The following is a 14,166-nucleotide window of genomic DNA, read 5'->3' on the forward strand; positions in this document are numbered from 1 at the left end:
CCACAAATATCTCATTCTCCTTGAACCCCGTAACATGACACGACCCTGCTGCGCGTTTCCTTGCCCTGACCAGTGGCAGCCAATAATGTAGCATAGCAGTGGGGAAACTCACAGTATGGTGTGGTCAAATGATGCTGCTGGTCCATGAGCCATTACTTGGGGTGGGGGTGAATATGGTTTTCGGCAAAAGTCCAAAGTCACCCATTCCGGCTTGTTCTGCTCATCCATGGCAGTAAGAAGCAGCCTTGAAGTGTGCTACACAAGACTTTGAAATGTATTTCAAAGTTTAGACCATTCTACCACGTCTGATGTCTAAACTGGAAGATCTGGGGCTTCCGTTATCACTTTGTGGGTGGATATTGGACTTTTTGTCAGACCGCCCCCAGAGGGTTCGGTTGGGCCCTTATACCTCTAATACGCTTAAGACTAACACAGGAACACCACAGGGATGCGTACCCAGTCCGCTCCTTTATATTCTCTACATGTACGATTGTGTCGCTACTCACCCTAGTAATAGGGTTGTCAAATTTGCCGATGACACAACTGTGATTGGGCTCATCCCTGAAAGGGAGGGTGAAACAGATTATAGAGATGAGGTGGAGCGGTTGACAGAGTGGTGCAGAGCTAACAACTTGCTCATAAATAGAAGGAAGACAAAGGAGCTTGTGGTGGACTTCAGGAGACAGAAGAGCAACGTCCAGCCACTTTTGATTGATGGGGTCTGTGTGGAGAGGGTAACAACGTTCAGATTTTTGGGCATTGAATTACAAGAGGATCTGTCCTGGAGTGTCAACACAAGGGGGCTTGTGAAGAAGGCGCAGCAGAGACTGTACTTTTTGAGAATACTAAGGAAAAACCATCTTCCGCAGAAACTGCTGCTTGCCTTCTATCACTGTGCCATTGAGAGCGTGCTCACTTATGGCTTATGTGTGTGGTACAGAAGCTGTACTACCCAGGACAGGATGGGGTTGTGCAGGGTTGTTAAGGCAGCAGAGAGCATTGTTGGCTGCCCACTCTCCACCTTAGAGCAGATTTATGCTACAAGGTGCCATAGGAAGGCACTGGACATAGTAAAAGATCCATCGCATCCTGGTCACTGTCTCTTCGAGCTCTTGCCGTCGGGATGGAGATACAGGACGATGAAGACAAGAACGAGCCGTCTTAAGAACAGCTTCTTCTCCAGAGCGATCTCGGCCCTGAATGGGAAGCCCGGACTTTGAAAGTCATCTAATCTCCCTTGCTGTATTATACTGTATTGTTTAATTAGTGTTTTTATGGAGCAGGCAAGTAATTTCGTTGTCCCTGAAGGGGGCAATGACAATAAAGATATTATTATTATTATTATTAGTAGTATTTCCAGAATTCCACGCCACAGCTCACCCCACCTTTATTTAAAACCTCTGTATATAATGTCCTGTTTCCCCACGTAACACTTCTGTTCGCTCTCATTGGTCTCACCTGCCTCAGATAGCGAAGTTAGCAGGTGAGAGCTGTTATCTAAGAAACCTTCCACCTCGGAGCCTCTCTCTTCAAAGAAGGACAGTTGTGAGGGGAACAAGGCTATATAATATGCACATGCAGGTTTCAAGGTCTTTATGATATCAGTCGCAGACCAATACCCTCCTGGTTCCCACATCTACTGGCATGGTTATAACCCCTCCACCTCTAACTGGGTATTCAAGGCGATAACAGAAATCACTGGGTTACAACTGAACGAAAGTCCAGAAGTAGCATTATTATCAACTTACGATGGGGTGGAAGGTTCGCAGGCTATGAAGGACTCGCTCACAAATTTATTGACAGATGCACAAATTATGATAGCTAGGTACTGCCAGAGTGGTACCTATTTATCTACTTGCACTTTGACGTGCTTTCGAACTGCTAGGTTGGCAGGAGCGGGGACCGAACAACGGGAGCTCACCCCGTTGTGGGGATTCGAACCACCGACCTTCTGATCGGCAAAGTCCTAGGCTCTGTGGTTTAACCCACAGCGCCACCTGTGTCCCATTGGATCTGGGTTCAAATCCCCACTCAGCCATGAAGCTGACCTTGGTCAAATCAATGCCTCTCAGCCTAACCTACCGCACAGGGTAGATTAAATGGGGATTAAATACTTTCCCTCTCTTACGTTTTTGTACTTTTAAGAATCTAGGGGTCCCTCGATCCTGCTAAATGCTTCTCTCCTGTGCATGTGTGACGTAGTTTCAGCTTCCTAAGCAATGTCGCTCACCACCCAAGATTCAGAAAGAGAAGGAATGATGTAATCTGGCAGCATTTTATTACTTGCTCATTTGGCAGCAAAGAAATCTGCATTATGAGAGTTGACAATTTAAAAAGGTCAGCTTGTGAGGCCTGCTATATGAAACGCTCACAGTTAATCGGTTTTGCTTGTACGTTTTTCTGGAACAGCTACCTTTTGATTGCAAAATGTAAGTGGAAAACAAGGAACCACCAGATTTGAACACAATTATAATCATCACATATAACCTCTCTGGTCTTTCACAGAAACCCTCCTACCTGATAATCAGCACTGGATGGTTTGATCAGACTGTGGCATTTTTTGTACACAGGTCCAATAAATTAGCTCTTTATTCTCATTGCTGATATGAGGTGCTTTCAGACGGTGGGAACAAGTACGGTTGCCGTCTTAGCTGCTTGTTTTGATTGCCTTTTCCTATTTTCAACTATCCTCCACAAGCATCTCTGTCCTCTGCTGTGCTCTTTTATTTCCTTTCCTTTTGATATGCCTTGCATTGCCTGTGGTGAAATGCTCGCTTGTGTCTTTGTTGCTCTCTCTCATTAGCATAGATGCCCAGCATGCGCTTGACTTCTGTTTCCCCTAATACACGTTCTGGATGCTTTTGGGGGTGCATTTGCCCTCTAAATGTGAGAATTGCAGAACGAGGAATCCCCCCCCCCCCGATTGCTGCAGAATGATCCTTAAGGCCCAGAAAATGCCCATAGGTTTGGCCGAGGTACAAGGCCGTCAGCAGCAGCAAGGCGTGTTTTGGAAATAGCAGCATGGAATGAACAGTGTCTGCTTATTTTCTTCTTCTTTAATTTTATTTTAACAAAGTAATAATCATAAAAGGGGACGTTGGTGGCACTGTGGGTTAAACCACAGAGCCTAGGGCTTGCCGATCAGAAGGTCGGCGGTTCGAATCCCCGCGACGGGGTGAGCTACTGTTGCTCGGTCCCTGCTCCTGCCAACCTAGCAGTTCAAAAGCACGTCAAAGTGCAAGTAGATAAATAGGTACCGCTCCGGCGGAAAGGTAAACAGTGTTTCCGTGCGCTGCTCTGGTTCACCAGAAGCGGCTTAGTCATGCTGGCCACATGGGCCGGAAGCTGTACACCGGCTCCCTCAGCCAGTAAAGTGAGATGAGCGCCACAACCCCAGAGTCGGTCACGACTGGACCTAATGATCAGGGGTCCCTTTACCTTTACCTCCAAGATCCAAGTCAAACACTCTTAACCACCACACCAATACTAGCTCTTTGGGAAATGAAGCAGTGTGACTGCCTCAAAACTTTTGCGGATACAAATAACTTAGAACGGCCGTAGGCAAACTCGGCCCTCCAGAAGTTTTGGGACTACAACTCCCATCATCCCTGACTACTGGTCCAGTTAGCTAGGGATGATGGGAGTTGTAGTCCCGAAACATCTGGAGGGCCAAGTTTGCCTCTGTCTGATTTAGAAAGTGAGATCACATGTGACTGCCCCACTAGCATCAAGAGCCCAAATCATCATGGATGTGGAATAAAAAGGAAGCCCGTGTGTTTGTGTGTGTGTGTAGGTAGGTAGGTAGGTAGGTAGGTGTAGAATTCAGTGCTATTTTTGCAGAAAAAGAGGTGCCGAATCTCACTGTGAACATTCTTATAGAATGGCAATGATGTCCACCTGAAAGGTGCCGGAACTGAGTTCCAGAGAGTTCCACCTGAAAAAAAGCCCTGGAGATGTATTTCAATATGAGTAGGAAAATGAGAGTACCCCTAAACATTTTTTAAGAAAAAAATGTACCTGGATGTACTTGTTCTTACACAAGCAGTTAATGGAGGGAATGTTTTCTGTACTGTCTGTGATGAACTTCCGGAGCCTAGGAGTTGGCTGTCTCATTTAATGTTAAAGCTACCGACTGGGTTCTATGGTTATGGCTAACATGCCTTTCTTGCTTTCATTTCAGGAGCTGATTAACGGGACTTTTCAATGTTTTCAGGGAGTTGCTAAAGCTACAAAAGGTAGGATGCTTATTTTACGGTTTCATGATATATTGAGATGACCTGCCGGTTCCCGTCTCATAAAGTGAGCATGCAACTATTTCTTGCCTCAGGAAAGGAAAGCAATGCACAAGGCAGCAGCATGCTTGAGAACATTTCCAATATAATTTTCATTTTGAGTGACAGTCTGCTGCGAACCCATCACATTATAATCCTCGCCTACAGACTGGGACGAGTTACTGTCACTTTCTTTAGGTGTCACTGTTTGGAATGGCATTGCTTACGCCTCGTCCAAATCCAAAAGCAAATTGTTTCGGATAGTTTGATAAAGACCTTTCTAGGGATTGCGTTCGGTTTCCAAAGTGTCGGGGAATCAATTTAATCCTGTGAAAATCAGTATTTCACATTCTACCCATGCGAATAAAGCAGAATGCCTCTGACTAAATTTTGATGTAGCTCCTCTCAAGGGTCTATGATGTCGTGAAATGCCAGAATAACAGCATGTCACCCAATTGACCCTGAAGCGTCCATCTGTCCTGGGGGACATTAAGGGAATTTATAGTTTATATCAGTGTTGTGGGCGAAACATGTCACATTAATTTAAACGGAGGGAGGTTGATCTCTGCAGATAACCTGGGGAATGGCTTCGTCCTGAAGCAAAAAGGTGGCATCTGCTGAAATTTCCATTTTCTAGTCCCTCTACCTCCAACCTGTTTGCATATTATGCGAATTCTTTGCTGCTTATGCAAATAAAGTGGAGGTTTGAAGAATTCCCTTTATTTATTTAACACATTTCTAGCCTGCCCTCCAGGGAGGACCCTCACAACGGAAGGATCTGTGGCTTTTACAAGGCCAGTCCTAGCAGCTGCAGATGATGGTGATGATTAACTCCAGGTGTTTTCGATCTGAGTCCCTGCTTACAACATCTGAAACGGGGTCCTAATTCTGCATCCTCATAGGTGGGAACTTTGGGGTGTAATCCACCGGAGCAGTCAAGTACAACATTACCTGTTTTGCTAGAGTGGACATGTAGGAGATGTTGGTCCAGCCAGTCGAACTTCCTGTTACACCTGGCTGGAGCATCCTTCCTTTGCATGTGACTAGCATGACTTTTCCAGACCTGGTAAAAGGCCCAGTCACATAGCCATCTTCCCTTTCTCCTTTTTCTGCTTCCTGCTTCACCTGGACTGCACTGCTGGCTGTGGGTTATCTCCTATATGGGGTAAACCTATTTGTACAAATTTATAACATCAAGACTTATGCCTGCCTTCAGGGATCACTGTGCTCTGCCTGATTGTGAATAAAACTTCTTGTTGTTACTTACGAACAGTGCTTTTTTTCTATTTAAAACAATGCTTAGGGGCACTCTCATTTTCCTACTCATATGGAAAAACTGCCCCTCAATGAGGCCAAACTTAGATTCACAAAATGTTAGGGGTATGCGTATCCCTGCGTACCCCCAGAAAAAGCACTGCTTATGAATAAGACTGTTGTGTCTTTATTCTTTTATGAGGGAATCAAAGGGGTCTTACCAGGAACATACTCCAATCTGGGCAAGCCAGATTGGATTGCTTATTATCTTAAGAGATTCTAACGAGTCTGCAACCAGCTTCCTGTTGTGTGATAGGGGAACGCACTGTGCTATCTGAATAAACTTGCTAGTGCGAGTTAGGAAGGATAATATTAATCAATATATCCTCTCCTGTTGTCCACAACATTCCCACAAGAACATAGGGTGCAGTAGGGTGGTCCTTCCCATCTACCTCCCAGGGTGATTATGCAGACCACCCTAAATTCCATGGAGGGAGGCCAGGATGTTGGTGGTGGTTTAATATATTCCAAAGCTGAGCCTTCTTTGGGTAGAGCTCAGTGGCAGATCATGTCCTGTGCATGCAAAACGTCCCCAATTCAATCCCTGGTCTCTCCAGGTACAGGTGGAGAAGATCCCTGCCTGAAATCCTGGACAGCTGCTGCCAGTCAATTCCAGACCCTCCAAGTATCCCTACTTTCTAGGGACAGCCCCAGATTTACAGAAGCCGTCCTGGTTTCTGATTTGATCCTGGAATGTCCCGCTTTTCCTTAGGACATCTCTATTTTCATCGGAGAAATGTTGGAGGCTGTAGAGTTATGCAACCCTCGAGCCAAGGAGATAAGTAACTATACAATCTTTAGAAGACATCTGAAGGCAACCCAGTATAGGGATTTCTTTAAATGTTGAATGTTGTATTGTTGTTTAGTCGTTTAGTCGTGTCTGACTCTTCGTGACCCCGTGGACCAGAGCACGCCAGGCACTCCTGTCTTCCACTGCCTCCCGCAGTTTGGTCAAACTCATGCTGGTAGCTTCGAGAACACTGTCCAACCATCTCGTCCTCTGTCGTCCCCTTCTCCTTCTGCCCTCAATCTTTCCCAACATCAGGGTCTTTTCCAGGGAGTCTTCTCTTCTCATGAGGTGGTCAAAGTATTGGAGCCTCAGCTTCAGGATCTGTCCTTCCAGTGAGCACTCAGGGCTGATTTCCTTAAGAATGGATAGGTCTGATCTTCTTGCAGTCCATGGGACTCTCAAGAGTCTCCTCCAGCACCATGTTGTATTATGTTTTTTAAAAGTTGGAAGCCACCCAGCATGGCTGGGGCAACCTACTCAGATGGGTGATGATGATCATTATCATTATTATTAAATAAGATGCCTCTCTTTACATTGGAGAAATGTTGGAGGGTATGCAGTGCTGTATAGACAACACCAACACAGGTCCTTGATAAAAGGCACCTGTCAATGTGTCCTAGCACCAAAACAAATACTCCTGGAAGTAAGTAGGCTGTATATTTAAGACAGGGAATTTCTATTTAATAGTGATAATAAAACAAAAGCCTGTGTTACTCATTCACCTCCTGGTAGGCATGAATGTTGAGAGCAATTAAGAAAAGCGGAAAAAATACCTAGCTGCATCCTGTATCTTCCTACAGAGATTTTTTTTAAAAAAGAAAGAGACCTCTACACGGATTTAAAAATAATTCTAAAATGGCTTCCCCCACAAGGCAATTGTGACAATTCAATGCAATACCCCCCTTTTCTTCCACCCTGCCCCCATCTCCCTCTCCACTTGTGCTGTATTTTGCAAGGGATAAGAATAGAACGATTAAGGCGCTCTTTGGTATAATCTTAACCTCCTACACATGGATTGTTTGCCTCTTTCCACCCCCGCGTAAATGCTAGGTCTTGTTTCTAAAACTGTGAATCAATTGTTGGAGCTGGAGTCATTGACAACTTCCAGCCTCTGTTCTGTGCCATGGAGACTGGTATGCCCTTTATGTAGTTCCACAGAGGCATGTGAGTTGGCCAACAGGCTGCCCTCCCAAGAGTTTTGGAATACAGCTCCCATCAGATCCAGCTAATAGGACTATCCATCAGAGGTGATGGGAGATGTAGTCTGCAGCATCTGCCAGGTACCACATTGGTTACTCCTAGTGTGGTCCTTAAGGTAGAAATGGGAGACACGCCTACCACAGAGAATGATTTGGAAGGGGTCCCACAGGCAGTCTATTCCAAACCTTTTACTCTAGGGCAGTGGTGTAGCGTGGGTTGCCAGTGACCTGGGCTGTGCAGAGGCAGGGAAACGGACAGATTATGCATGCGCATTAAACTGCCTAACGGCGTCTGCGTCACCCAGGAGATCACAGCTGCAGAAATAAGAAGAGTCGTTCCGTTGTCTGGAGAGGTCACTTCCTGGTTCGCACAGAGAAGCTGTTTTCAACGGAGCCCAGCGACGGAAGCATGCAGCTGTATTGAGTCAGCATCAGGTGTTGAAATGTTGTGCTCCCTAACCAGTTTGTGCCCGGGGCAACTGCCCCTATGCTTCCCCCATGCTACTTCACTGCTCTAGGGCAGGTTCGTTTCCTCCGATATCTGACGGTAGAAATTAGGGTGGAGAGAGAGAGAACCAGTCCACGCCAAAAGCCATTGTGCTATACCGACTGAAAATTACCATATGCTTCACCTGGAATAGCTACTTGGGAAAGAACAGTGAGCAGGCACAATCTAATATGCTTATTCCTAATAAGTGCCGTTGCAAATGATGATCTTTAAATGGTTATAAACTAAGCTTCTAACGGAGACAGAGACATCTAATCCAAATTCAGGATATTCGTTACTAAACATTTCCATCCCCCACCCTGTTTAGTGGCAGCTCTAGTGAATCCTGTCTCGGTTAATAGAGATTGAACTAAACAGTACATAACAGTTCTCATCTATTTTCTGTGATTCCGAGAAGCTGTGACGAGGAAACAATAACCTGTGGGTGGCAGTTAACAGTAGAGTATCCCTGCACTCTGGCTGACAAGGCACTTTGACTACAGTATAATTTAAAATAATTATTGGCAGCTAAAAGCTGTGAGAGGACAAGGGAGGAACTGCCGGAAACCACAGCCCTGCCCTGATTATTGCAAAGCTGCATTGCATTAGCATCCCTCTCCATTTCCTCATATCAGAGCTAAATAATGCTAAAGGGTCCATGGAAATCTTTACCATGGAATCTGCCAGCCAACTTGTTCAAATCGTTGCAAAGAGTAATGTTTGCCACTTAAACATAAAAACATCTCTGAAATATCCTGTGATAAAAACAAACACTGCTATTCTTTTTTAAAAAGGGAGAAAATCAGGGGTGGGGGATTTTGCCCTTTGAGATACATATATATTTGATCCCGATTAATGATGATGCTGGGATAGGCAATCCATTTTTATTTTAAATAGTTGCCTGCTTGCTATTTCTGCGATGAACCTGATGTTCACTTTTCTGCTTGCCCCAAGAAATAATAGGTCAAGATTTTCATTGAATGTGGCATGCGCTGTGATAAGTCATAGTTTTTCCATGTGTATCTGTGCTACAGCTAGGCAGTACCAGAGGCATATTATTAGACAGTTAGAAAGAATTGGTTAGACTAGGGTTAAAGTCAAAGAGAAGCAGAGATTCTCAGGGGGTGCTTGTTCTAAGGCTCTTGGTTGCTCTTTTTGTCCCAGCCAGGCAGAGAAACATGACAAGAGGCAGACAGCAAGGAGTAAATCTTTGCAAGAAGAAGAAAGCATACAGAGGCATGTCCAAAGTCCGTTTCGGGCGCCTAATCCGGCCCTCCAGTCAGTTTAATCCAGCCCCTGTGGCAGTTTATTAGTTTATCATTTCCTGAGGTAAATCCTAAAAAAAGCTCAACAACTTTGAGCCCTCTTTGAAAAAACCACTGGGTCAAGAGAGCTTGTCTCTGTGAAAAGAGATAATATGATGCTTGTTCCAGCCTTGCCAATCACAATCCTGCTGTCACTGCAACAACTTTCTCTGTGTTTAATAGGCTGGAATTAGTTGATATAATAGTAGCCAGGGAGTGCCTGGCACTGCCTGGGAATTTTTAGGAACCAAAAAAATTGTCATTGCTAAATAGATAGTGTAATTTGTGAATTTAGGCCTGTCATGCCAAAAACCGGGCAAGCCACACCCAAGTCACATTTTGGTCCACTGTAATGATTCAAAATGGCATTGGCATCCAAACCACACACCTTTTGACCTTAGAAGTGACCCAAGTTATAGGTACTCTCCCTTCAAAGATTTGCTGTTTCTTTTCATTGCTCAAACAAAAGTTGTGGGCTTTCCTTGCTACAGAATTTTAGATACCCTGATGATGAATTTGTTCAACTGTCTTCTCATATGACTCCTAGGAGTTATCTGTTCCTCCCAAGTGAGGATTGGTTCTTACATTATTCTCTTACGGCTACTTCACATGCTACAGACCCTCCAAGTGTCCCTATTTTACAAGGACAGTCCCGGTGCAGCAATTTCAAAACAAGGGTTTATGTAAATTTTAAATGGAACCCCAGTAATCTGGTTGCTCCATTTTTGACCAGCTGAAGTTTCTGAGTCGTCTTCAAGGATATAGAGCACATAACTCCATACCCTCCAACGTTCCTCTGATAAAAATACGATCCCCTCAAGAAAAGAAGGGCATTCCGGGATCAAATCAGAAACCGGGACAACTAAATCTGGGATTGGTCCTGGAAAATAGAGACACTTGGAAGGGTTGCATTGCAGTAATCGAATCTGGAAATTACCAGCATGGCCAAGTCAGGTCTGTGAGAAGGGGCCTGTGACTATGATCCCCTCTTCCACAACCCAATTTGTCCAGCTTAGTGTTTTGACACCTAGCATTGACAGGAACCTGCGACACCTTGGTGATGTTTGAAAGCACCTGCTCCCCAAAATTTAAAACTCTTCCCTCACATATGATTCCACTATTCATTAAAAAGGGTTTAAATGTCTTTTAACAGTGCCCACATAAAAGCCATTGGGCGTGTATATACCACCCACATTTTTTTTAAAAAAGAAAAGCAATTCTTTGAAGGGAAAGCACATATAACTTCAGTCAGTTTTAAGATCAAAATGTCTGTTTCAGAGAGACAGCTTTAAAAAGCCATCAGAGAGAATCAGTCACAGGAAAGCCATCGTGCCGAATGCAGTCACAAATCCTTTAAACCTATTTGCAGGGGGAAAGAATGCTGACTACAAGAACCAACTTTTGATATCCCATTTTCAGACAGCTGCCGTCATCACAGATATGCACAGATACAACTGGAAAGGTTTCAAGTCTCGACAGGCAAGAGTTTGGCAGGGAATCTGAACACAAATGCATTCTGACTGCTGTGATGGGCTTCCATTTTTACATATGCCATTTATACGCTACGCATTGAAGCACGTACTTTCCTGCCCAGGGTCCAGGGGTCTTGTGAGACTTCCGCCACTGCCAGAGGAAGCTGGAGGTGGCGGCAGCGGCTGAGGAGGCAGCCTGAGGGAGGAGGAAGAGGAGGGGATGGGGAGGGATGCAGAAGGGCGGCGCTTTAGTGGCTGCTGCAGCGCTGCAACCGCCTCATGCTGGGCTCGCGGGTAGCATGAGAGTCTCTCTCCCTCCCTCCCTCTCGGGTGGGGAAGGGCCGATGGAATTCCTCGCGCCAGGATGACGGCAGCCCCAACGTGCTGCTTAGCATCCCCTCCAACCAGTGCAGCATCTTAATGTAGTGATTTCCCCCTCTGCATCCCTTTCATAACTCTATTTTTAACAATCATTTGTCCATCCATACAGTGGTGCCCCGCAAGACGAATGCCTCGCAAGACGAAAAACTCGCTAGACGAAAGGGTTTTTCGGTTTTGCGTTGCTTCGCTAGACGAATTTCCCTATGGGCTTGCTTCGCAAGACGAAAACGTCTTGCGCTTTTTTTTAAAGCCGCTTGAAGAGGCGCAGTTGCAACAGACCGTGCTTCGCAAGATGAAAAACATCGCAAGACGAAAAGACTCGCGGAACGAATTATTTTCGTCTTGCGAGGCACCACTGTAGTTCAAATTTTTACTACAAGTTTTCTGTCAATCCTACCAATGTATGTAACTCTTTACAATAGCTTTTCAACTAAATTATAAACTCTCCCCATTCTTTATTAAAGAGGTCCTCTTCCTGGTTCCTAATTCTGCCTGTAAGCTTTGCCATCTCAACGCTGTTCATCAGTTTTGTCTGCCCCTCTTCTTTGGTGGGAGTTGTAGATCCTTAGGATCATCTAGTCCAATCCCCTGCAAAACACAGTCAGTGGCAGCCAAAGCAGCCTGGCTCCATCAGTGGCGGATTTCTGTATAAGCTAAGCCAAAATCCCTTATTTTGGCTGCTGATCCCTTATTTTTGAGGCTGCTGGTCCCTTATTTTCAAATCTGTAAGTTGACAGCTATGTACAGGAGGCTCTCGCTCAACGTTTGAAGTGACCTGAAGCCAAGGCGACTGCATAGGGAAGTGTACTTCACACTTTGAGAAGCGTAGACCTGAGGGATTGTGTGGGTAAAGAGGAGCATTTGTTACACTCCCAGAGAATGTAGGTTGAAAGCTAAACACGAGAAGGAAAAGAAAGTACCGTATTTTTCGCTCTATAACACGCACCCGACCATAACACGCACGTAGTTTTTAGAGGAGGAAAATCTGTAGGCATGCCACCCGTAGGCATTCCCTCCATAACACGCACAGACATTTCCCCTTACTTTTTAGGAGGAAAAAAGTGAGTGTTATGGTGCAAAAAATACGGTACTTTCTGGAAGAGTCAACGAAAAGGATCAATGCAAAGCTGAACTGAGAGGAGTTGTCTAAGGGAAAAGCAGGTCGGCAGGAACAGTCCTCCCTTGACCCTAATGGCAATTTCATTTGTTCCAGGGCTTGCCTGGAAACAAAACAAACCAGCAGTCTAAAATGATATGTACTTGGGGTTAAGTGTAATCCCTAATTGCTCCCATTTTTCAACATTACACAGAAAGCCTAAAATCTTTCTCTGGGGCTTTTGAACCGACACAGTCTGTTTTTTCTTTGTTGCTTCATAAAATAGGTGTGACCAAAATTCTCTTCTCCTTAGAGGCTAAATAGAATTCATCGCTGCTTGGAATACGTCTACAAACATTATTTATTCATTCATTCATTTTTAAAAACAGCTTTTCTCGGCAGATTTGTTTGGCTCTGCCAACCAGCTGCATATGTGTTGTGTGTGTATGTGTGCAAGAAGTGAATTTATAGGGAACAAAGCAGAAGGTTTTCTTGACTGTGGAACACCCTCCCTTCAGATGTCAAGGAGATAAAGAACTACACAATTTTTAGAAGACATATGAAGGCAGCCCTGCATTGGGTGGTTTTTAATGTTTGACGTTTTATTATGTCTTTATATGTGCGGGGTATTTTTATTTTTATATTTTGATTTCTACGAGCCCACTATGAACACAGGGCAGAGGTAACTGGCTCAAGGAAACACAGCACAGGCATAGTAAGAGCATTCAGCATAAGCCTTTAAATGGGGAACTTCTTATGGTCTTTGTATTAGCAGTTTAGGGGATCTAAGACAGAAAAAATCCAGCATCAGTAGATCCCAGTTGCTCCTGCTGTTTACGTCCCATAATTCTGCATGCAGTTTTGAGCTTGTTCACACAGGGCGGGACTCAACTAAGTTTTACTCAAGAGTCGACCCACTGAAACTAATGGACCTATCTTGGTAATGTTCATTAATTTCTCATATATGTGTGTGTGTGTATCTGTTGTTGTTGTTTAGTCGTTTAGTCGTGTCCGAATCTTCGTGACCCCATGGACCAGAGCACGCCAGGCACTTCTGTCCTCCACTGCCTCCCGCAGTTTGATCAAACTCATGCTGGTAGCTTCAAGAACACCATCCAACCATCTCATCCTCTGTCATCCCCTTCTCCTTGTGCCCTCCATCTTTCCCAACATCAGGGTCTTTTCCAGGGAGTCTTCTCTTCTCATGAAGTGGCCAAAGTTTTGGAGCCTCAGCTTCAGGATCTGTCCTTCCAGTGAGCACTCAGGGCTGATTTCCTTCAGAATGGAGAGGTTTGATCTTCTTGCAGTCCATGGGACTCTCAAGAGTCTCCTCCAGCACCATAATTCAAAAGCATCCATTCTTCGGCGATCAGCTTTCTTTATGGTCCAGCTCTCACTTCCACACATCACCACTGGGAAAACCATAGCTTTTACTAGTGTGTGTATCTATATATATATATTTGTGTGTGTGTAATTTTTATTAAGTTTTTTTTTTTAAAAAAATTATATATATAAAACATAGCGATTTCAAACATTAAAATACAGAGTTCTTTCGAACCCTTAGACCTCCTTCTCTCCTTCCATGGGTTCCATCTTTAAGATTAAATTTACTGCATCTTTTACCCTTATCTAACTATTGTTAGATAAGGGTACGCAGGTGGCGCTGTGGGTTAAACCACAGAGCCTAGGACTTGCTGATCAGAAGGTTGGCAGTTCAAATCCCCGTGACGGGATGAGTTCCCATTGCTCGGTCCCTGCTCCTGCCCACCTAGCAGTTCGAAAGCACATAAAGTGCAAGTAGATAAATAGGGACCGCTCCGGCAGGAAGGTAAACGGTGTTTCTGTGCGCTGC

The 14,166-nt window shown here is 44.7% G+C and overlaps 1 protein-coding gene across 3 annotated transcripts in view; it reads left to right on the top strand.

Annotated features, from left to right (window-relative positions):
- The window catches only part of LOC310687917 (uncharacterized protein), a 69,155-nt gene that overhangs the window by 48,283 nt on the left and 6,706 nt on the right, over positions 1-14,166 (top strand). For 2 of the 3 annotated variants that reach the window (XM_083463874.1, XM_083463875.1), the window contains exon 4: positions 4,181-4,235. In XM_083463874.1, the coding sequence (XP_083320000.1) occupies positions 4,181-4,235 (55 nt within the window). Of the gene's footprint in view, positions 1-4,180; positions 4,236-5,025; positions 5,533-14,166 lie in introns of those variants that run through there. The other variant, XM_083463876.1, reaches the window with a different exon arrangement.

Source organism: Podarcis liolepis (genome assembly GCF_965112155.1).
Source record: "Podarcis liolepis genome assembly, chromosome: 10".
In the NCBI taxonomy this organism is placed as follows: Eukaryota; Metazoa; Chordata; class Lepidosauria; order Squamata; family Lacertidae; genus Podarcis; species Podarcis liolepis.